Source organism: Neopelma chrysocephalum, unplaced genomic scaffold (assembly GCF_003984885.1).
Source record: "Neopelma chrysocephalum unplaced genomic scaffold, ASM398488v2 Primary Assembly neopelma1_26b, whole genome shotgun sequence".
Taxonomy (NCBI): domain Eukaryota; kingdom Metazoa; phylum Chordata; class Aves; order Passeriformes; family Pipridae; genus Neopelma; species Neopelma chrysocephalum.
Genome location: NW_020897696.1, coordinates 4,592,184 through 4,616,177, shown reverse-complemented (window position 1 = coordinate 4,616,177; position 23,994 = coordinate 4,592,184). Strand labels below are relative to the sequence as shown.

At 41.8% G+C, this 23,994-nt stretch overlaps 1 protein-coding gene across 1 annotated transcript in view; it reads right to left on the bottom strand.

Annotated features, from left to right (window-relative positions):
• Positions 1 to 23,994, bottom strand: part of SLC22A23 (solute carrier family 22 member 23) — a 106,883-nt gene that overhangs the window by 61,647 nt on the left and 21,242 nt on the right. Inside the window, 1 exon segment of the mRNA XM_027676276.1 lies at positions 21,793 to 21,947. Within this exon segment, the coding sequence (XP_027532077.1) occupies positions 21,793 to 21,947 (155 nt within the window).

Below are 23,994 nucleotides of genomic sequence, written 5' to 3'. Positions count from 1 at the left end.
AAAAGATTCTTCCATTTCATGGATATCCTTGGACTCGCTTTGCTGCGATGTCAACACACAAAAGCTGCTCTACAGAAACACTTCCACGGCACTGACAGCCAGTGTGTTTTCATGCAGTTCACATTACAGCATCCCTCCTGTATCCCCAAAGCCTCCCTACAGCTCTGCTGCTCAGCTCAGAGGGTGCCAGCTACACAGATCCCCTCTGAACTGTCCCCAAGTGCAGAGTCTCAAACATAGATGGCTGCCATAACGCTTTTCCACAGCATTCAGATACAGCATTCCAGCTAAACAAAGGTTCTCTTGTGCTACTACTGTATGGCCTGAAATGGGGTGAAAAGAGCATACCATAGGATATGGCTGCCAGGAAGTTAGGGAGAGGCATGAGTGGGTAGGAAAGCAGAGAAAGGGAGCCAGAGGAGAGTGAACAAGAGGCAATCTGGATCGAGTTGCCTCCTCTTCCCTCCAGTTTGGTTATAGTAAAATACCTAAGCATCCACAAAGCACAGCACTTCCCTTGTCTCTATGCATTTCTGAACAGGAAAGCTGATGAGCTATAACAGAGCAAGGGAAGCCTCTGGGGTCCCACCTGCTCTGTGGTGCTCTTCCTATGAGACCTCCCACTCCTCTGGGGGCAGGGAACAAGCAGGCACCACCCAAAGGGCAGTGTCCCAAACTGGCCCCCTCCAGAGGGCAAGGAAAACAAAGATAAGGTAAACCTTTCAAGTCTCATTGGTGGAGTAATGAAATTATAACTCTTCTGTTTGCCCAGAACTATTGACTGTCAAGGCAGGTAGTTTCACTCAGCAATTAACGTTCCAAAATAAATCCACACAGAAACACACAAAAGAAAAAGCAAGGAGTAAAGTCCATAGGCTGCAGTGATATCCACCTTGAATTCTCCTCTTCTTAAAAAAGAAAGTATGTGGGCTTAAATGCAAGGAGAAATATTTATGACAATCTAAACAACCCTCCCAGACATAATTAGCAGTCTCAATGTATTCAATTATGAGGTCACCAAGACTTCTTTATATACTTCACCAATTTTTGCTATGAAGAAAAAAAAAAAGCACCAGAAACCTCACAGGTGAAACCCACAATAAGTTAACTTGGCTTCCTGGACTCCATTGGCTTCAAATAATAAGTAAAAACCATTGCCCTCAGGACAAACAAAGTTTGACACCTGCACCCAGGGCACTCTAGGACAGTTTTATCACAAGTGAGAAACCTAATCAAAAGAGCCACTGCAGGTGAACTGAGAAACTAACATTGTCTAGTAAGAACTGCTTAATTACATGTGCCCACACTCCTAATAACAAAATGTTGTCCCATGTTCATAAATGAGGCATTTCCAGACTACTGAAGGTCATTCCCCTAGGCTAGCTTTGCCCTTCCACCAGGCAAACACTTGCTCTGTTCTGCTGTCAGTTAGCCAAAGATTAGCATGATCACCTCCTAGAGCATGCTCTCTTATCACAAAACAACATCGATCTCTGCAAGCAAAACCCCTCACATTTTCAAGGAAGACAAAATATTAGGTGCATATATGAAAGAGATAGCTCTTAGTATCTCCCATACACAGGGTAGTGCACACTTCTGGGCTGTAAATCAAGGTTTCTGAGACTTGAATTAGCTTTCGGTGCCCCAAAACCAATCGTTGCATTGCTTTGCTTAAACCTTCGTGATTGTAACAATTATAACAAAGAGAAATAATCCCATGGAAAACACTGGTCAGTTTCCAAGACAAATAAATAGCTATAAACTAAGAACAGCTCAGATAGTAATTATAGAAAATAGTAAGTTGTGTGGTGCATGTGGAGTAGCCAGGGAGAGTGGATAAACTGACTCTCTCTAATGCAAAGGGAAGCAAGAAGGACACCTTATTACCCCTACAATGCCGATGGGCTACAGCCAGAGCAGTACAAAGGTTGTTTTATAAGTATAGCGTGTTGTCTCAAAACAAACCTCTCGTGAATCCACGTATACTAATCTGCTCTACACAGAACTGGCTCTCTAAGAGAAGCTGTGTCTAAACCTGCCACTAAGTCACCCTCTTCAGCTCCTGGAAAGAAGAGTACTTCAGCCTGTGGTAGTCAACTCAGCTTTCCACATCACCAACACAACCAAACTGTGAGCTATTTTGGTTTGATTTTATACAACTATTACTTACAGAAAGCTAAATTTTAGAGAATAAAAATCATAATTATTTTGTTTTTGATGTAAAATCCAATGGCTTTACAACAAAAATTCAGTATTTCTGATGACTTGAAGTGTCACTGCAACAGGAACAGGCAAAGTTAAATTGTATACAGCAGCAATCCTAGAAATTTGTGTTCGAACACAGTTAAAATAAAATGAAGAGCCTTGTATTTCTATGATCACCATGGGACTTATGACAACTTTATTCTGATGGGCCACCCTTCAATTAGTGGTGGATATTCTACTGCAGACTGACAGAAATTAGAAAAAAAAAAGTGCTCCAGACTGAAAAATAGTGCCATTTTTTCTCCTAGCCATCAATTCTAGCCAGTACTCATTGTGTGTACAGTTAACAACAGCACCACGGGGAACAAAGAAGCACAGACCTGGTTTAACTGATTTTCTTTGCTGATTCAGAAAGAAATTGCCTGCTGGCGAGGCTGGGCAGTAGCCATACAACTGAGCTGTTCTATTACTTCTAGACAACCTGTACAACATTGTTTGGAGACTGAAGAATGCCTCAACTGAATTAAAAACAGTTAAATGAGGCAGCAAAATATAATCTTTTGCCTCTGGAAACCTGGGTTAAAAACACAGTTTCAGCCATGAAGGTAAACATCATGTGGTCTTAACTGCATAGGCTGCTGCAAACAGGAAAAAAAAAACCTCCCAAGGAAGACTTCATTTAGATGCAATTGGAGGTGCTGAAGAGACCTTCAGAATTTAAGCTCTACATATATGAAAAAATTAAATACAAACACAGCAGGGAGGGGATTGATTCAAAGGGCTTATTCTGGCCACTAAGTCACTCCATGCACTACCTGGAAACAAATCGTCTTAGAAATCTGGACTCTTCACCTTTTTGTCTCTCTTTCCAGTCCATGGGTTTCAGAAATAAGTCATTGAGTCAGAATCCTCTTATTATTTGTTTCTACTATAAGTTTTATTGTCCTTCCCTCTCCCCAGTGTACAGATGCAGCTTCAGCAGCTCCTATTTTCACTCCTGCTTCATCCACCCTCGCATAGGGGTATCCCCTCCACTCATAGTTAGGAGGGCCTGTGTAATTGATTGCCCCAAAGTAATTGCCTTCAGCAAGACACTTTCTTCTTAGAGGCACAAAAGCTACCTTGAGACAGGTGTGTTGCCTCTGCCACCCTTCACACTTGTTAGCCAACCTCCCAGCCTCACTTCCCTTCTCTCCTTCAGCGCAGGGATCAGAAATACACCAAATGTGCCTTAAACCATAAAAGGCATTTGCCTTCACCCCATCTTGCCCAGCATGATGCTCAACATACAGATGGAAATTCTTCCTCATGAATTGCACATTGGAGCATGCACAACATGCAATCCATGGCAGGCATCACTTGTATTTAATGGAAATCAGAAGGGTGCACAGACCAAAGCATGGCACGCAGTATTAATTTTCCCACCTGACAAAAGCAAGAGCTCCTCATTTTAGAGGACACCACTAGGAAACCTAACAGGATCTTCGCAAACATATGGGAGCAGCCAAGCATCCTGCTTCATCCCACTTTCACTGCAGGACATTATGTATTATTTAAGTACACATTATTTATGTGGCAGACATTTTATATTACTTCATCACCTTTCTACACCAACAAGACAGAACATGAGAAACACAAAGCACACAGGCACCAACAAGCTGCAGTGCCTGCTGACAGATCCAAACAACACCTCATCATGCGAAGTCTCTCTCCAGAAAGCATGGGAAAGGCCCTGCACAGACTCAGCCTTTCACATGGGGGAAAGAGTTTATCCTCTAGACAGAAAGATTTGTGTTTTAAGGGTGAGTGTTTCCTCACTCCCAGTTAGAGGCAGGCATGCAACAGCCCTTTCAGTCACCCACATGCCTTCTTTCACAGCCTAGTTCAGAGAAACCTGCCACTTACTATTGTTAGTTGTTTAAAGGAAAACAGCTAATATAGAAGAGATTTGCAGAACAGCACTGGAGGTTTTATGTCTGAATCTGGCAGCAGAGAAGGATTAAAAATGCTTTTTATGAAGACATATGAACATGTGGTCAAAGATGGAACAAGCCCCCTGCAGCACATTCTTGTGATCCACTTTGCTTTCAGAACAAGGTGGTAGACATGGGGATGTTAAGAGCGCATTAATCCTAGGCAAAAAGCCTGCAGTTTCCAAAGGGTAGATTAATTATTAAACCAACAGCAATAAAAATATTCAGCAGTTCGAGACATGTACCTATATTATAGGTGGATAAATGCTCCAACAACCCTGTAGTTCAATTTATAGATTCGCTCCCTCCTCCCTGCAGGTAGCAACACAGCCAGTTTAAACTCCACCATTTTCATCAATTTTCCTTTCTAAGAATGAATTAGAAAATATAGCTAAGAGGCACGCTGTACACAGCACTAGCATTTTTCTCCTTCTTTCCACCTTATTTCCTCTCAGCCCCCATAAGATGAGAGTATGTTTACTTCACTGACCAACAAACCAAAGGAGGGATCATGACAATCGTTAAGAGCTTTTAAATACATCTGTTTTCCTTTAAAATAATTGGGAAGACAAATACTGGGAGAGTAAAGACTAGACTTGTTGGAGTTTGAACAGACACTCCTTAACACCCTTGACCTTCAGAAGTCAGGTTAGTCACTAGAGTATCTGAAATTCAGATGTTCAGAATAGGGATGGGCACATATGCCCTCAGGTCATCGTAATTCTGGGGATGTCAGAACCCATGTACTAGCAAAGATCACCCAGTTTTGTGAGTAAAAGCAGAGTATATCTTGTGTTCAAATGAGGAATAGTTGTTTTTAACTGATAGGAATTAAGTTTCACTTCAGCATATTCAACCCAACTGAACTCCGAACTACCCATTTATAGGCAGGAAATGCAAAAAAGCAAAAATAAAGTTTTCCAGCACTGGCTGTGCATCATTGAGTTGAGCAACTCCAGCTAGCAGTATTTAACTTGGTTAAATGAAGAAGCTGGTAGGGAGGCTGGAATCTCATCAATTTCTCAGCCGATTAATTTACTGCATTGTCTCTCGAAGGGAGGAGTTTGAAGTCTCTGATGTGTGTATCAGTATACACTGTGAGTATTAAACAGGAGAGGACAAACAATTGCCAAGCTGGCTATCCTCCAGTTGATCATCCTGCTTTGACTCAGATTCATCTGTGAGCTCCTGTTGAAAACCAATTGCTTGTTTAATGGGGCAGAAAGATGAAATCAATTTCAATATGCATCTCTAAAGTGTCCCTCTTACAGAAATGTGATGCCTGAGGGAGTGAGAGACACACACATTTCCCTCTGATTGTGCCAGTTTCACTTCCAATTTGCTATCCCTACAGGTACCGAATTTTAAAATTGTGTGAAGAAAGAAGTCGTAGCTGCATGCAAAGCATCTCTCCTTGGTTCACAGCATTCTCAAGACACAGACAGAACTTCTCCCTAGCCTCCAGGGAGGTGACAGCCATACACCCAAATGAGATTAGTTAACACTGACTCATCAGGTGTTTCATTAAGAAGCTGTGTCAAGGAAGAAACCAAATGCAGTGAGCAATGCTAGCGCCAGCTGCTGCACCCTCGGGAAAAGTGGTGACTTCTGTGGTGGAGGACATTTCAGGGACAGATCACACTGGCGTGGCTGAGAAAGTCAGCCTAGGTCTGCCTCCAAACAAGCAAAAGCCATTAAGTGGCACTACCAGAAAATCAGAATCAATAGTAAGGCAGACACACACACACACGTTATGTGCTTTTGTTCAGGTGAGGAGCACTGAAATCCGATCAAAAGGGATTTGCTGACTGCATTGCATCCCATAATCTTTTTCGATACCTACACTTAAAGGCAACAGCACCCTTTGGGACTTAAACCCTTCTTTCTCTTCTCTTTTAAACACTAAAAGTTTCCTAAGTTAAGAAATAACTCCAATTTACTTTCCAACTTGGGAATTAAAAAACTGCATTAACAGAGAATTTAGGGTTTTTTATTTTGCTGTTGCATTTTTTATTATGATTTTATGACAAAGTCTGCACTCATGCAATTTATGTGATCCTTTGCTAACATAAGAAACCAGAAAAGAAAAAATTATGGTACTTTAGGAAAGTATAAGACATATCACAGCCTGGACCAGTGGTGAAAATACCACCTCCACAACCCACCCACAACCTCCCAGCACTTTCCAGTCATATTTCATTAGTTTGTGACTATCGTACAAAGAAACATTCCTGTGTCACGCAGGTGCACATGCACAAGTCTGTGTACCCGCTGTCCAGGCACAGCACAGCGCATAGCTTTACACACAATTTCAGTGTGCCAGCCCATTTTTTGCAGTTATTTTGAAAGGAAACATTCCCAAAGGCATGGCTTGCTCCCTCTCTGTCCCTCACCACAGCACGACCAGCAGTGTCAGAGTGCTTAGTCCTGCTAGAAGCCAGGTAATTCAAATGGACAGTGGACAGTTTACCCAGGCTTTAACGCTCATCCTACAGCCCTCTGCCTTTTCAGTCAAAGGCTCCAGGTCCACAGAGAAAATACCTGGTGCCATGCCACAGTAAGGAATTTCTGTTGCTTAAGACAAGCTTAAGAGATCATGCATACACAAAAGTCTCCTCTTATGTCACATGACATGCATTAACATTGCAAAAAGAACCAAGCACTCAAGCATACCAGAACTAAAAGCCTGTGTTATCTCTCTGTTCACTGACCACCTGATCTCATGCCATTTTTATCATCACAGGCATAACTAAGTCTGCATTGTGCTTCTTCACCACACTATATTTGGGGGATAAGGTACATAGAAAGATTAAACGTTTCCAAATCCTGCAAAAGGATACAAAAGAACTGAAGAAAAAGCCCAAGCCAGCACTTGGGAATTTGTTTCAGTAAATTCCAGCAGCGTGCAGGACAGCAGAAGTGGGGTAGCCCCGCATCTCTCAACTTGGACTTCACAGCTCACAGGCTTTCCAGGAGCTTCCAAAAAGCTCTGACTTCCCATGCAGAGGCTTTGGACTACCACCCTCAATTATCCCACATGGAATGAATGAACGAAAGAATACTCATGGGGCTATGAGGTGCAACATCATGTGATCCATGCTGCACACAAGTATCACCAAATCACAGAATCACAGAAAATGCTGAGTTGGAAGAACCCCGCAAGAATCCTTGAGTCCAGGTGTTAGCCCTGCACAGGACAATTGTCACATCATGTGCCTGTTTCAGGCCATTTTGGATTACAGTGTTTTCTGTAAGCCGGTCTCTGGTCACTAATAACTTGAGGCAGAGGAAGGGATATGAAGGCACAGCATGGGAGACTATGCTAACAATAGATTATAGATACTGTCTGTGTGGGATGGGGAGGTTTTATCCCATGGGAAATTTTAATATTTTGACATCTACTTTCACCTCAGTCTGTCCTTGTTGCTCAAGGGTTCCCATGATACAACAGACTAGTTTGCAGTGAAAGAATCTGCAGTGAAAATATGTGATCCAGGAATCAAGGCATGAGAAAAGCACACATATAGCATTTGAAAGTACCACATTATCTCCAGAGACCACAGATATTAAATTTGACCCAGAACAAAGCATTCACAGTTTCTCCAGCACAGGGAGATGCCAGAGAAGTCAAACATTTTCTGTAGAAAGTTCTATTTCACAGTATAGTTTTAAAATAAGAAATGTACATATGTACTTATTTTTTAGGCAATCCTCCCCTCCACTAAGACACATCCCCCCATATGCTGTACTTTCCACTTAGTGCTTCATCAGTCTGCTGCTAATATTTCAGAATTCCAAATGAAAAAAGACCACGACTTGCCACTGAAAATAGTTGAGTGAAAGAGTCTTTTCCCTTCCCTAACCTTTCCAGGGGAGGGTGGCCAGCTCAGCTGGAACCCATACACACACCATTCCTCACCCATCTTTTTTTAAACTTCCTTTAGTGGGGTCCAAAGACTGTAGCCATATCAGACCAAGGTTGTGTCCCTCCATTAGAAAACTTTATACTTCAAGAATTCAATTTTCATCAGTGAATGATGCTCAGATATTTTCCCTTTTGATTTTGCTCCATCTGAAGCGTACACTGAAGTACACAGGAAACTCATCTACAAAGAGTTCATCCTGAAGGCATACAGACATTGTGGTATGAGAAGGAAAGAGCACATTACTGGTTATGTTTCTCTTATCTGCACCACTTCCACTGCTGTTGCAAGAACACGGTAATCCTAAGGTGGATCTGTTATAAAAAAGAGCAGAGGAACTGACAGTGTAATATTTCAAGAGGTACTTTTGATTTATTTAGTTTAAGCCACATCACCTTGGATGGTTGATTTTGAGTGCAATTACAAAACCAGCTAAACTGGCAAAGTTCAGGAGGTGGCAACATGTGGCAGTGCTTTGAGGGCTGTGATGTGTCGCCACACCTTTGCTCTGTTTTCAGATTTAGTTTCAAGAGATAGTGCTGGTCAGGATGCAGTTTGTCACCCCATCACAAAAGTCCACCTTCCTGCATTCTCACCTCCCCTGACATTTACCTCTGGCATTTGCATCTGTTTGCTCTCTAATTGGATATTTCAACAAAAGAGCAGAAAATCGGCTCAGCAAAGTGAGTTTTTGTTTATTTGTTGGCTGGATTAAGTTGCTGAACAAAGCAAATGTCAAAGTCAGCAGAGAGAAAGTGGTTACCAAGAGGGATGTGGGTGAGCAGGGTGGCTCTTTCTGACATCAGGAGCTAATGGGAGATTCCCCCAGGATTCACTTGGGGAGTTAGGGTGCAGTTACAAGAGTGCAAATCCAGTTCTCCTACATGGCGACCGCAGTAATGGGAACACTATATCCAATAATTACTGAACATCAGCCTCTTACTGGGATCACAGTTGCAGTACAGTCCCCATGCATTAACACTTTTCCTTGGAGTCCTCCAGGGAAACACCAGTACTCTGAGGACCATGCTAGTGGATACATAGGCAGCAGTTCTGCTGTCCCCTAGACCCACACCACACTGACAGCATCCCTCTCAACATGTACCTGTGCTGGGGCAGGATCAGACAGTTTCATAGGTAACCACATTGCTGCCAACCTCTCCAGGTACAGACAAGGTGGGATGGCTTTGCCAACCATATCCTATTCCTGTCCTAATCCACAAATTCGCAGAACAGACAGAAAATTGAAATTTTGACAATTTGTATGTCTAGGTTCCCCAAATATGTAGTAATTTTACATTTAGCTTTTAAGTGAAATTAAACCTAAAGCATTTTACACTGAATGCTCATCTTGAAATTTTCTCAAAGTTCACATTTCAAAAGTACCATTTCATACCAATTACAAGTTGTACAAGTATAACTGTCATGTAGTATTAAAAAAAAAGACAATTTAAAGATTATTTGCTTTGGCATTTAGCCTTCTTGCAGTAGTAACTTAAGTCACTAAAATCCTATTTGAAATTAGAATTGAGTGTAACATTTTGTAGATCAGTATTCCAATTCAGAATCATCAAGAAAAATTTGTTTTCACATAAATCTTACTGAATACTCCTAATATATTATAGCAAGTGTTGTAGCGTACCTTTCTCATAGATGTCTTCTCCAAACAATAAGCACAATTCTGTTTCAGTGTTGAGAAAGCAAAACTCACTCTTTTCAGTACTACCATTTATAACAAAACAAACAGGACACAGCTGAAGCCTAAACACATAAATCCAGAAATTTCCCTTTGTATTTCCTATTTTACACAGTGTATTTTAAAACAGAAATGGATATGCTGTAGTCAGACGTTCTCAGGCAGTCACCTAAACAGCAATCAAAAATTAATTCAGCAAGCAGAAAAAATAAAAAAGCAAAAGAGAACAACAACAATCCACCCCCCAAACAAAACAAACCAATAACCCTCCAAAAGCAAACATTGTGACAATTGCAAAGACTTTGCAAATGCTCTGACCAAGAGACCAAGCTCATGCAATCTGGTCAGACAATTCAGTGCAGAGAGCATCTTTCAGCATCTTTATCCTGGACACAAACATTGTCATCTGCACCCCTCAGTTCAAGACCTAACCTTTTTATTATCCCAAAGGCAAAAAATAAAATTTAGTCTCATTGAAGGTTAAAATTTACTGAGTAAAACTGATAGGACAGCGAGAAAATGACCTTTTCAAAGCTATTGTGTCTTTCCAATACTGAAACATCAGATTGATGGTCTGTATTTCTGCTGCTCAAGGTTAGCACTGCCAAGTTCATGATCACAATGTTTTACTCTGAATCACAGATTATTTGTTGTTTTTGGTGGACTGGAGGGTTCTATTTACTCACTAATTTGGATGTTGCTAAGAAAAGCCAGCCAGAAAAGGGGAAATCTCGTAACCAGGACCTGATCATATTTAGTTCTCCAACTAAGTTTTAGAAGTTTTAAATAAATCCAAAGCCAATATTCTTACTCTGAAAGCTTAAGTAAGTAAAGTTAAAGCCATACAGACCTCTGTAAATTATTTTTAAGAATCATTTTTCTCTGCTGCCAATTTATCCATTCTTCTCGAAGTCTAGTTAGTCAGCGCCTGGAAGAGGTGGAAGGACTTCCATCTGTTACTACTTCAAAGACAGCTATCCTGAGAGGAAATGTCAACCTGTCCAAGACATATGTTTCTAAACATATTAGACCTGCTGTCTCTGCCAAGATGCAATTAAACACTATCTAATCTTTAAAAAGCCTGCAAGAAATAAGTTTTAAAGCCCACACTGAAGAATGACCTGCACTGAATAAAGTCAAGCTTCATGGTGACTTCTAACAGCCTAATCTGTTTACACTAAGAGAATTTCCTGACCCAAGCTTCCCGCAGTAAGCTTGCAAGAATTGATTGATCTGCACTACAAGCAAGCCACAAGGGCTCTTAACTGCTTCTACAGCAGGGCATTATGGCAAAGCAAGTTTATTTCATGGCCCTTGTAGTCTCTCCTTGACTCCAGAGGCACCCACTCCTTCTCTCCTCCTTTTGTATGCCCATGCTTATTCAATCCGGAGGTGAGCTTTTGTGGGGAGAAAGACCAGGGGAAAACTGACTTAAAGCCAAATGAAACAATAAACAGTTTTCTGCTTGTTTACACCCTTGAATCACTGTAGGGTCAGCAGCAGGTGGGAGCACCAGCCAGGGCAGGATAGGCATACCCAGAACAGGAGAGCCAGGTCAGCTTAGGCTGTCCCTGAGCTGCTGTGAGATTCTCCCGCAGGGCAAAACTCCAGCCAGTTCCTGCACTGTCATTTTGAGATTTTGACTACTCCCAGCAATCAGGGCAGAAAAGATCAGACACATAAATAAAAGGCCCTCTCCTGCTAGGACAGGCAGGTGGGTTATTTCTCCCAGAAGTCCACTCCTGTGAGGTATTTCACCTGACTGTGCTGCCATGGGCAGAGCCACACTGCAGCTGTTGGCCTGCAGACAAGTAGCACTGGGCAAGCAGGACATGCCTCAGTGGCCTGAAGGAGGGACAGAGACTCTGGGTAAATAAATGTCTCCTAATCAGAACAGAAATCAAACCCAAAGCTGTCCTGGCAGAAAAACGCACTAGTATGTACAATGCAAGTCCCACTAGGCACTAAAAAAAATCCCAGCCAGGATCCCAGCAAAAGACAACACTGAGACAGCAGTACTATTCACATTAATACATGCTAGCATGACATGCTGCCAGCTTTGTCTGGCCATCTTTTTGTTTCCAAAATAACTAGGACATGAAATCTTTAATTGCTGCTATTATTCTTCATTGGATGGGAGCAGATTTCTTATTTTAGAAAAGTAACTGTCCCACTGTCTCCTATCAGCAGCATGAGAGAAGAGGCAGCTGTGGTACATACTGTATATTCTATTTTCTTTCTTATCCCTCTTTGGGTCATGCACTGGCTATTCTTTTTCTCTGTTTTGCACATGTTACTGACCCTAGACCCACACAAAACACTTACTCTAAGGAAAAGATCACCATTAAAGAAAAGGTCAGGAAAGGAGGAAAGGCACCTGCACAAATGCTTTTATATTGAAATGCAACACTCAGTCAAAAAGGATGAAGTTTTCCCCTTAAAAAGTCAAATCCATCAGGTTAAAGGTTTACAAGATGCAGATGGAATTTGTGTATTTTCTTCCAGACTTAGCACAGACACTATCAAAAAAAATAAGCAGAATGGGACAACACTTTAGACTGATTCACAAATCTAAACTAGCACATGACATCTGAAAAGACTCATATGGGTAGAGTCAATGTTGATATAATCAAAGCTTCTCCTGCCCAAGTTCCAAAGCACTGGAGTGCAGTAATTGGGTTTCTCTGTTGCAAAGATACAAGAGAAGCCATTTTTTCCAACAGATGACTAACGCTGACAGCTTTATTTATTTATTTAAGTTTCAAAGCAGAGTCATTTTTAATGGATCTATAATTCAAAAGCTCTTTAATTAATTTTCCTCAAGCTTCCTAGAAATACAGATTTGGCTTTCTGCATTGAAAAACAAGTCAGTCAAGTTCTAAGCAGAAAAAAAAAAACCAACAAAAAAACCCCAAACATTTTAAAGTCAAAGCTATAAATGAAACAAAAATGGGATTTTATTAGGAACGCTGGTTGCAATTTCACCACATAAGCTACTTCCAGCATTATACAATCTTTTAAGTTGCTCTTATTTTTCCTTCCTGCCTTCTATCCATTTTTACTTGCTATAATAAAAAACATTCTTCCCTTATATTGCTTTTTGCCTCACCACATTATTGATTCTGCTTCCTGTGTGTTTTTTGTTACTTTTCTTTTTTCTGACTCCATAAACTGAGTGCTCTATATCCAGAAGACAGCTATGGTGCCTACCAGGACAGGACCGAAATCTGAGAGGTAGGAACAGTGGAACTGGAAAAGGTCCCTGAAGAGCTGACAGACTGACACTTTGTTCCTTCTGGACAGCAGTTTCACATCAAGCAGAAAACTCTAGGGATTTTTTAATTTAATTATTTTGGACAACAATCCCTGGTGCTTAAATATCTATTGAACTCAATGTTGCACAGAGAGAATGCCTTCCTTGTTTCTCTAAGGAATTAATCTCAAGTATTTGGATAACAGATAGTACACAAAGTAACCTACTTATGTCTTAGTACCAGGGCACACAGGTCTTCCTGTCTGCATTTTTAACAAAATCATCAATTATAGCGTACAGCACTCCAGCAGAACTTGCCCTCTTCCACTGAACCAAGGCACTTCTTACGTCCTTGTCCAGCCGAGGCATGCTCAAACACTGTGCTCCACTGCTGCTTCTGCCAGAGAGATTATTCCCCTCAGAGAACAAAAAACAGCTGAATGAAATGTATGTCCTTAACCTAATATATTGAATACGTGAGGTAAGCCACTGATGGAGATGTATTTGCACTTAAATGCCTGACTGCATGGGAGAGGACTGAGGCATCACTTTACAAGACAGTAGTTTGCTGTCCAAGAGGGTTGGCTTTGCCATGGGACTAGGACAGAAAGCTGGGAGGAGAAGCCACGAGAATTGTTAGCCTGTCCTGAACTCCTCCAAACACAAGCCAGTTAGAAAGAAATGCTGGGACATCCAGGATCTGGGGAAATCAGCCAGAGAGGTACAGGAACACGTATCCAGAATTTCTGATGCAAGTACTGAACCATGCTTCCTGCCACAGTTCAGCACAGACTCTCTTCATCAAGGGACATACTTCCAAGCCACTGAACCTTCTTTGAACACCCTTTCTCTCTGAGATATCAAGCCTAAATTCAAGATTATCCACAGTTGAAAGACTCCTTACTGAATGTATGTACTAAAGCAGACACACAACTCATATATGCACAACTGGAGTAGTGATTGAGAAGATTTGCATATCATTCATTAGTCTTCAGTAAACTGATTTCTTCTCTCACAATTCATACCATAACCAGAATTCAAAGAATGTGAATAAACATAGTTTCCAAGATACTAGCAAGCACTTAGGTCTCAACTTATCTGTAAAAACTATGTAAGCATATGAACAAGTCATTTAAGAAGGGACTAGATGTTCTCAAAAGACAAAAACATAGCTCATACTTCTAGGTCCATCAGTAATTGCAGCATATGACTTACAAACAAATTCCTTCACAATGCAACTTCAAGCAGGTTTTTTTTAAAAAGAGAAAAATGAGTGATGAGCACTCTCTGTAGACTGACAACAAATGAAACAAAGAATTAAAACAAAAGTGAACTTTTCATTGTATCTCACTAAATAATATGCTCTTGTGGAATTACTGCAATGAGCACTGCCTGCACATTTCATGCTTTGAGTGAAATTTAATTAACTTGAACTAGTCAATATCCCACAGGGTTATGTTATTTGTAAGTGAGAAAATAGGAGTCATGTTTGCGTGACTGGGGGTGGAAATTTGGCTAGCCTTGTTAAACTATAGTTCCTCTTGAAAGACACATAAATATTTATGTGAATTTGTGTGCTGACATTTGTTGCCGGACTTGAATATTCAAAGTCACTACAGATAACTTCTAAATGTACCTTCCTCATACCCATGGCTTTTCCTCTATGCACATCCTGTTGCCATAACTTGGCTTACATTTTCCTGACAAGCTAACCTGTAGGGATAGGCAGGAAAGGGAAGTAAAGCACTATTCATTCCTAGGTGATTTATGAACCTGTGTGTGCTTCCTTTTGCAGCAGAAAGTTGACACATGCACACAAGAAAAATGTGCATATGCCTGTGCTCTCACTGGAAGAAGCATCTGGGGAAAAAAAAAAATCCTGCCCTTTATGCTGTCTGTCTTAAGGGCAACTCCCAAGAATGTCACTGCCCATCTCATTTCCAACACTATCCCATCCTGTTTTCAAGTTCTGCCAAGTGCAGGGACACAGACAAGGAACAGGGTAGCTAAAACTCAGTAAGGCAACATTCATAGCACAATATGCTTTATATGTACTACTTCTCTGTGATGCTCTCTGTAACAAATTCAGTTTCCTGCTAGGAAAAAAGTAAAGAGAAAAGCCCCTCTTCATTTCCTTTCAAAAGCAGTGAGCTTTCAGCCATGCAATAGGGATGAGCAGACCTATGACTCTATTTGACATTGCTCAGATTAAAAAAAAGCCAAAAGAAATTAAAAAAAATCCATAAAAATGTAATTACAATCCTGAACAGATACAGTTACAAGTATTTGCACGACTGAAGGTAAGATTTGGTATACTGAGCATACCCAAACTGCTGGAGCTGGTCTGGAACAATTAAAAGACAGACAGTTTAAATGATAAAAATGCAAGCTGTGTTCTGAACTGGGGAAATTGCAAGTGTACTCTAATCTCATTTGATTGTCATCATCACAAGTGTAACAACTGCAGTGTTCCATCTTAATTGCATTCCCAATTGACCAGTCATATAAAAAGTACCTCAAATAAAATTATTTCCTTGGGCTTTTTGTCACATTGACAACACACATGATTTTCAGCAACTGAAATGGAAAAACTGATTAAAATTAGATTCTGTTGCAATTCCTGCATTAACCAAACATCTAACCTGCCAAGGAGCTTTAGAAAGATATTCCTTTTACTCTCCTTTAAGACTTTGTATAAATTAACTTCAAATCGGCTGCCCAAAATGGAACAGTTTTTCCAGGATTCAAGACAATGCTTCAAGGGCATCTCTGCTCCAGAATACAGTTTGTAGGGTTGAAGTTAGGATGAGAGTCCACGCCCTAATGGCAGACACTGTATCCCTTGAAGAGCCTATGCCCACTGTGCCCATGAGAAAAGGGAAGGAAATTCAGGGGAAGTACCAAGGTGAGAGAGGCAAACAGATTATGAGTTGTAATTTGATTGTAGTGAGGAAAGCAGTGTAGATCAAGGAAGATTTATACTTATAAGGAGAGTACTGTAATTCCAATAACCTTTTCCACTCTTGCATAAATTGAGCCCCCAGGCATTTGATAAAAGGCATGCCTAGTGCTTTTTTTGAGCAGCTGGAGAGCTCCTACAGCATACTATTTTTTTTAACAGTTCTCGCACAAAGCTATCCAAAAGGTAGCAGTACTGTTTCCAGAAACTCACATCCTATCTCAGTGTTGGAACAGTATATGGTTGCTCTTTAAACAAAGTGGTTCTGTATCATTTAACAATTAATCGTCACTTTAAGGTGAGCCAGTTAAGATTTTTTGCTTAGTAGATCCCTCTGTGATCCCTCCTACCAGATCTGCGTCAAGTGACTCGGAGAAAGGAAGGCTGGTTACATAAACAGAAGGTAGGTGGCTTAAAAACCTTGATCTTATCAGACCTGTCAGTGGAGAGAACTGACATTACTGCAGAGCTACCTCACATGTCAATGCACTGGAAAGGAGTCAGATGTTTTCCACATCCTCCGATTTAGGAACACTTTGCAGAGTTATTTATTGAGCCAGTTCAGATTACACAGAATAGCTTCAGAGCCTGCGGTTTCCAGTGCTTCACCTGCCTTGCCTTGCCTTGGCCATGCTTGTTACTGAGGAGTCAGGAAAGGAAAACTAAGAAGAAAATCAATTGTAAACTTGGAATGCTTCAGGATCTCAGAGCCCATATGCTTCTGTGAGTGAGGGGGGGGAAAGAAAAAAGAAAAAAAGACATAAATCTCATGCTTTATATTAACACCTGACTGGAAGCAAAATTATTTTACAAATCTGACATCACTACAGCCCAACACCCAGAGGCTTCCATGCTCCATTGTGGCACTTGCTCATTCTTCAGCCTAAAGAAAACTTTCTAGTACAACCCTCTAGCTTTCCAGGATAAATGTTAAAAAAAAAAAAGTCTTAAGAAGCCATGTTTAGCCTCTCAGATCATTGCCTGTTTAACTTACAGGAGTAACAGGTTAGACTGACCTAGCTATAAATGAGAAAGATACATCACAGCTGGACATCTTAACCAGCCTGAAAGCCTTTGCCAAGCTTCTCCAGGCTTTTGAAACACCTATGATTTTCAACAGTGTTTCTAACTTTTTTTCTCCCAACAGTGAAAGAGAAGCAACATGCTCACTCATTCTGCTACTATGCAATCGAGGGACACCCCTGCTTCCTCGCTCCAACCTGAGATGTCGTCTCCTTTCCAGCAAAGCTATTTCCAGAGCTTTTTTACTGGTTCATTCAAGTCTAGACATTCTAATTTTGCAGCATAATCTGTAGTTCAGTCACCCATGAAACTGCTGAACAGCCTGCAATTGTGTGCAAATCCACACCATGGCTGAGCTCAGGTACAGTCATTAGTGATAGCACATAGCACTTTAATGGGAGGCTCTTTAAACCTGTCAGTAGCAGTTGCCAGAAAAATGTATCTCTTCCTCTCCTCTCCCTTAAATAGTTTAATTAATATCATCATCCTAGCTTCAACTCCAGAAAGTGACAAAAGCAGGGATGCTGGCAAGGAAACAGATATAGCACAGGATGTGAACAGCTCTAGGGAAACTCTTGCTTCCCTTCACTCATTTAAAGGCCCTGCCCAGTGTGAGCCCACATTCCAGCGCTATCCCCCAGGCTTAGGCAGCACAAGAGACACTGTGCCCAGCAGAAGATCTCCCAAAGGAAGCAGGGACAAGATCAGAGGGCACGTACCACTTACAACAGCACACATGGTCTTCTCCATAGGAAAGATGGGAGTCTTGCCTGGCAGAGGGCTCAGGAAGACATTGGGTCCATCCTGACTTGGGCAGCAGCGAGAGGAGAGGGCATGAATGGAACAGGGAGGGGGGAACTCCTGCCCTCAGCCATGAGGCCTTTTGCATCAGCTCATGCCAGCGAGCCCTAAGGAAGGGATCTGTGCTGAGTCAGCTGCAGTATATGCCCTTCTCCACAAGGATACAGGAAAAGGCTGCCCTGCTGTCAGGGCCAAGGCAATGACCCAGTGAGACTAAAGTGATCCAGAAGCAACACCCTCCCCACCCTCAAGATTATCAGATTTGCTTTCTCCCGTGACTTCCACATTTCCCTAGTGTACTTTGTCCCACCAGTAAGCAGAGCTATTTGCAGTAAGTGGCATGACTCACCTGCTACAGGAGTCCAGCAGACACCAGCAGAGGCGTTACTCAGGTATGTGTCCCTGCTTAGGGCTCCCTCACCTCTTCCCCTCCCTCTCAGCCTGTCCAAAGGAAAACTCCTCTCAGGATCAGCTTAGGGCTTTCCCCCCCAATGGCTAAACTCAAACTCCTCTTCTTCAGCTCAGCAGCAGGTTATGGTGCTGTGCATCCAGCTGTGCTGAGCTAGGAGGTACAGAATGCCCATCCTTCCTCTCTGGATGTCATGCAGCCAACAAATACCAGAACAAAAGGCACCCTCAGGCTGTCCCCTCCAGCCCCCCAGTCTGCACTCTTTTCTGCATTTAACTGCTGGGCAGGCCATACATCCCCTTCCAACCACTGTGACCAGTGCTCCTTAGCACCCCTTCAGCATTTCTCTCTCCAGGAGAGTTTGCTGCTGGTCCCAGCACACTCCTCCAATGAGGGGTGGCCCGTTTCTGCAGAAATCTGCTCAGCAAATATTGCAGGGGACCTCACCGACATATCACAACAGGCAGGTCTAGCTCCGTGCATTAGATGACTGCTTGGTGTGGTGTATTGGGAACTATTTTATCCTCCAGGAGCAAAGCTTTCTTGGGAGCTTGCTGGTGCCTCACTACACAAGATGTGTGACAGCTGATGAGGAGCACAGGAATCCACTGAAGATTGGTACCAGGCAGGAAACCACTTCTGGAAGACAGAAGCTCCTCATGTTCCACATCAGCATGAAACAAAAGCCTTTCAAAGCTGTGTGTGGTTGTTCAGTGGAAAAGGATTTGCTGCCTTTCATTTTCCTAGATGATGTAAGGACCCACAGCACCCAGGAGGAGAAAGCCCGAGACTCATTGCTCCTCTGGTTCCCTCCTTTACACCAAGCATGACCAACTGATCAAAACCTGTCTCTTGATGCAGCTTCACTAGAAATTTCACCCGAAACACCTTTTCCAAAAAAACTGCAGCAGCTGCAGAAAAGCTTTTCAGTTTAATAAATCAACATGCAGAAGTGGTTTCTTTAGACGAGCCCCGAGCAGCTCCAGGCAAGAGGCTGTACTTGGAGGCCACATGAAGTGAGCTCACCACAACATCAAGGAAAGCCTGCAGAGGAGAACAGGCAGCTTGGGCTCAGTGCTGTGCCTCCACAGAAGGCAGGGCTCGTTCCCAGGCTCACTTAGCACCTTAAGGTAGACAGGCAGGAAAACAGTCCTAGGTTATAAAGAGGAGTGTGGTTTGAATGGTGAAGGCAACTCAACCTTGGCAGCCCTGTGTTTTAAATAAGACAGCACTTTGGTGCTCTTCCCATTCCCAAAGCATTCAGAACTGTTATTTACAATTTCCCTTAGGCAGGCCATAAATCCAAGCTCAACTAGCAAGCTCAACACAGTGTAAAAGGATCCCAGTGGCACACTAATTACCTTTGCAGGCTCTGCAAGCCTATACAGTTTGCTTCTGCACAGTAGCTTTGGAAACTTTGGCTAATGACTGTGACTAGCAGATCAAACTTTCCACTTTCTATTGTTCTGTTCAGGGCAGCCAGCCGGGAATTCAGGGGCAACAAACCTCCAGGGGAAGAAATAAAGGCCATTAAGGGAAAGGGAAGAGGGGCTATGAATCATAAGATTACTCCATGCAGGAGTGCAATGGCATGCTATAGCCTCCAGCAGAAATGAAAAGATAGTAAATCTAGATTGAGAGGAAGCCTAATAGATTACGAGGGCTAAAACCAAAACCACCACCAAAAAAAAAAAATATTACTCTCGTTCTCTTATGATTTTAGGGATTACTTTTCTCCCGCTACTCTACACCAAGGTGATAATCTTTTTTTTGTTTTGTTTAAATTAAAGTTTTTAATACAGTAAAAACCCACTCCCCTCGTCTCCTGAGACAGAAGGCCAGAAGTCTTATCAGAGGTGCAGGTGCTGCATCTTTCACATTTTCTCACTTCCATGGAAATGAGCTGATGTTCAGCCTGCAGCTAATTTCACACAGATCTCTCCTAACACCTACTAGCTCTATTTATGCGTTCTCTATGCAGATGGCAGTGGTTATAGCAAACACCTGAATTACAGGGGAAGTGGAGACAAAATATCAGACTCAAATCACTACTCTGGACCAAGAAGAGCATGAAGTAACCAGAATATGCCATTTTCTGAATGAAAGCCTTGGCTGGCAAGCTATTGTCTGGTTTAAGGCAACACAAATACTTTTTCACTCCAATCATAAAAAGGTCTGTAATGAAACTTTTACTTAGTTGGCATTTCTGCATGAAAATCTTCAGTTGCAATGACTCTCTTAAAATTTAAAAAAACATCCACCAATCGAGAAAATCTAATATGTTGCATTGGGCTGTGAAAAATTCCAACAAGCCTGTTATCCAGCTGAATATTATACTGGCAATGGCTGAAGCCCCCTCCCATGGGAACCACAGGTTTAATTACTGCCCAAAAAAACTATAATGTCTTCAATGGTAGTTTTGGGGTCTGGTGAAAAATTCTTACTAGAGATTACATAAGCAAAGGCAAGAAGAAGGAAAAAAACCACCTATCTTGGATTCCATATCAGGTATAACAAAGAAGTGCAATACAGAACAAACTCCTGTCTCCTGCAGTCAGGCCCTTTCCCCTTGGTGCAGACCAAAACCGGGGAACTTAATACTACAAAATACTCCTTACAAAGTAACAATATTGTGCTAAATCTTGATGGGTTAGATGCCATCTACAATAGGAAGTTAATAAAAGTTTATGAAGATCTGTACAGCAACTTCCAGGATATAATTAGATAATACTTTTACAGAGCCATAACAAAGAGGAGGAAATTTTGTGTTTTCCTCAGTTGGTGTGGTACTACCTGTTAATTACAGATAGCCAAGGAAGCAGAAGATGATCTCTGGAACATATCCAAGGGACACAGATTAGGTTGATGGCATGTATGTACTCTCCATGCATGGACTCTCCAAAGGCAAGGCCTCCCAAAGGGGTTTTCAAATGTTTTGGCTACAAGTTTACTAGTCACCCCACATATGAGCATGTGGATATTTCTTACAAGCTTTTCCTCAAGTTTCTCTCAGATATTCCCCCCCCCCCCCCTCCCGTGAAACAGACAGAAACAACAACAAGAAGTTGATAAAAGGTCTTCAGGCACTTCTCACATATTTTTGCTGTAACTTTACAATCCTGAGGCAGGGACACAGGATATCTTGCTCCAAATAACAGAGGAAATTCTGAAAACGTGCCAGAGTACATACTGCTAGAGATAGTAAAAGTGGCAAGTCTCCTACTGAGCTCAATACTGCAAGGTGAAATCTACTCCCCTTACACATTATGGCTATGACACGGATAACTTCTAGGTTTAAATAACAACAGCCAAACCCAAACCATTTTTATAACTCTTTTAAAATGAGCTCTGAGACAGCTTCACAGACTGCTCCGTAGCAACCTAAGGAGAAAGCTGCAAAATCCCTACCTCTTTACCAAAACTCAGGCTAAAGCTTTTTCAGTCCATACGATCCTGGTTTGATCTGTTTGAACAAAAGTGGGAAGCCAGAGAACAGCAAACCACTTATTGGATAAAGTTACATTTGTATGGGTGATAAAGGTATACTCACGCAGTGCATACAGGGAGAGGACTATTCCAGCCAGGCAAAATCCCTCGAAAAACCTGAGTGTGCTGAACATGGTCACATTCACTGAGAGTGCCACAGTCAGTCCAAATATCAAAATGAATATGACAGAGAAGAGCAGTACAGGCCGTCGACCAACCCTAAAAATAAGGAAGTATGGAGAAACAGTTAAAAGCCAGGAAGGACATAATGCTAGATCATTAAAACTGGCAAAGAAGGGAATAAGTCATACAATCCCTTCCAAACATTGCCATCAATTTTTAATGCTTGTTTCAGTCTTCCAATTTTTTTTTTGCTTACTAAACCCCAGATTTCTCTGCCAGCTTTGCATTGACAAGTTCATTTCAAACGGGATTAAGCAGAGACAGCACACTGTATTACCGCTTGATTTAACCAGCATTTTCAAAACACCAAAGATAAACAAGGAAACATCTAGGAACTATCACAAAGCCATAAATAAGTTCCTTGGAGATGAAAAGCAACTCCTCAGAGTTTTCTGTAGTAGCATGGGAGAGTATATGGTATTATATGCTATATGGCATAGTACATTATTAGCTGCAGGGGCCTCCTCTTCCCAACAGACATGTGCTTCTCAGCCTCATCTGCAAGTGCAGGTGGCTCAAAAAAACCTACTTTTCTTGGTCTCATTGTTGAGGGTAAGCCTAACAAACATGGACCGAGCACAAAACAGGACTCATGTCACTTCGCTGAGCCTCAGAGAGCTGAAAGTAACACTCACAAGAAAACTGTGAGCTTCAAGTTCCTCCACCTGGTATCCCCACAGCAGCTGCAGAGACCCACAAAACCAGCCTGACTGGAAGGTGAGGAATAAACCACTCCAAAAATCATTTCAGGCAACAGGGGCACAAGGACTTGCAGCCCTCCTTTGCAGCTGTAACCTCTAATTGCATGTGTTGGTGCAGTGCTGACAAGGAGGAAGAATTATGCTGCCACTGAATGTGGGGGCAGTCGCTCCAGAGTTTAGCTCTTTTATGTTCAAGGAACATGAGATTTTTACATCTCTTACTCATATGCTTAGTGTTTATAATTTCCCCTTCTCCCCCTCTCTTCCTGTGCAAGGAGAATGATATGAAGCACCAGAGCACATGGCTATTTTTAAGCAAGAATTGGATCATTATGTGGAGGTTTCCAAATTTTTTTCAACTTGTCAACTCCCACAAGTTTTCCAGTGGAACTGAGGATCCCTTTTAGTCAGCTCCATATGCCATTTCCACAAAGAATACATGAACTTGCTTTTCGTAGGCAGCTTTCATAGACCCATTCAAAGCAGTCTGTCAGCTGCAAGCCAGCCATCAGGTTGAATGTCAGCACAATAAAGAGCATTTAAACCTCACAACTTAGTCCAGTTTCACATACTGTAGCATTTCTATTCAATTATTTCAGTAGATTGTTACCAGCAGTTATTAAATACATTATATATATATGCATTCACAATTAGAACTTTGGGGTTTGCATTACTTAAAATGGACAAGATCCATAAAATAGGGAGAGAAGGGCTAAAAAGGAGACATCGGTATAGTTTTTACATTTTTGGGAACTGGAAGAGTGCACCAGTCATCATTCAGGCTTTTTCAAAGTCACACCTAAGAAAGTGATGTCATTGCTCCTTGCATGAAAACAGGCTTACTATAATTTTTAGCTGTAGCATCACCTGTGGGGCACCTCAAAGATTTAAATTGTTGGCATTAGCCGTTCAAAGTTTTTAAAAAAGAAAAATGTTTTAAAACAGAACCAATGTGCAAACTCAAGACAGCATGGTCAGAGCAGGCTGCTTTCCATCAGCGTACAAGCCCAGCCCACCAGAAGATGAGCTGCTGTTGAGCTGAGGGTGGGAACATAACATCACTGGATTGGTGATGTGGAATGCACTGGGGACATGCTGGACACGGGGGCAGTTACTGCTGTGTGTGCTTCAGATTTTATATTTACAGAACACAAAGCACTTGGGCAGGGAAGGGAAGTACCTCACATGAAACCCTGAATACAGAAAAAAGCCAATGAACTTTGCGTTATCAGCAATCTGCACAGACTTTTGCAGCCCCATTTTTGTTATGCCAAGCTGTAATTCATACCAATTAGTATTTGTGGAAGTGTTTTGCAGATGAAAGGCATTATGCAAACCCTCAGAATTAGGAACTTAATTCTCATCACAAGCCTGACCTGCCA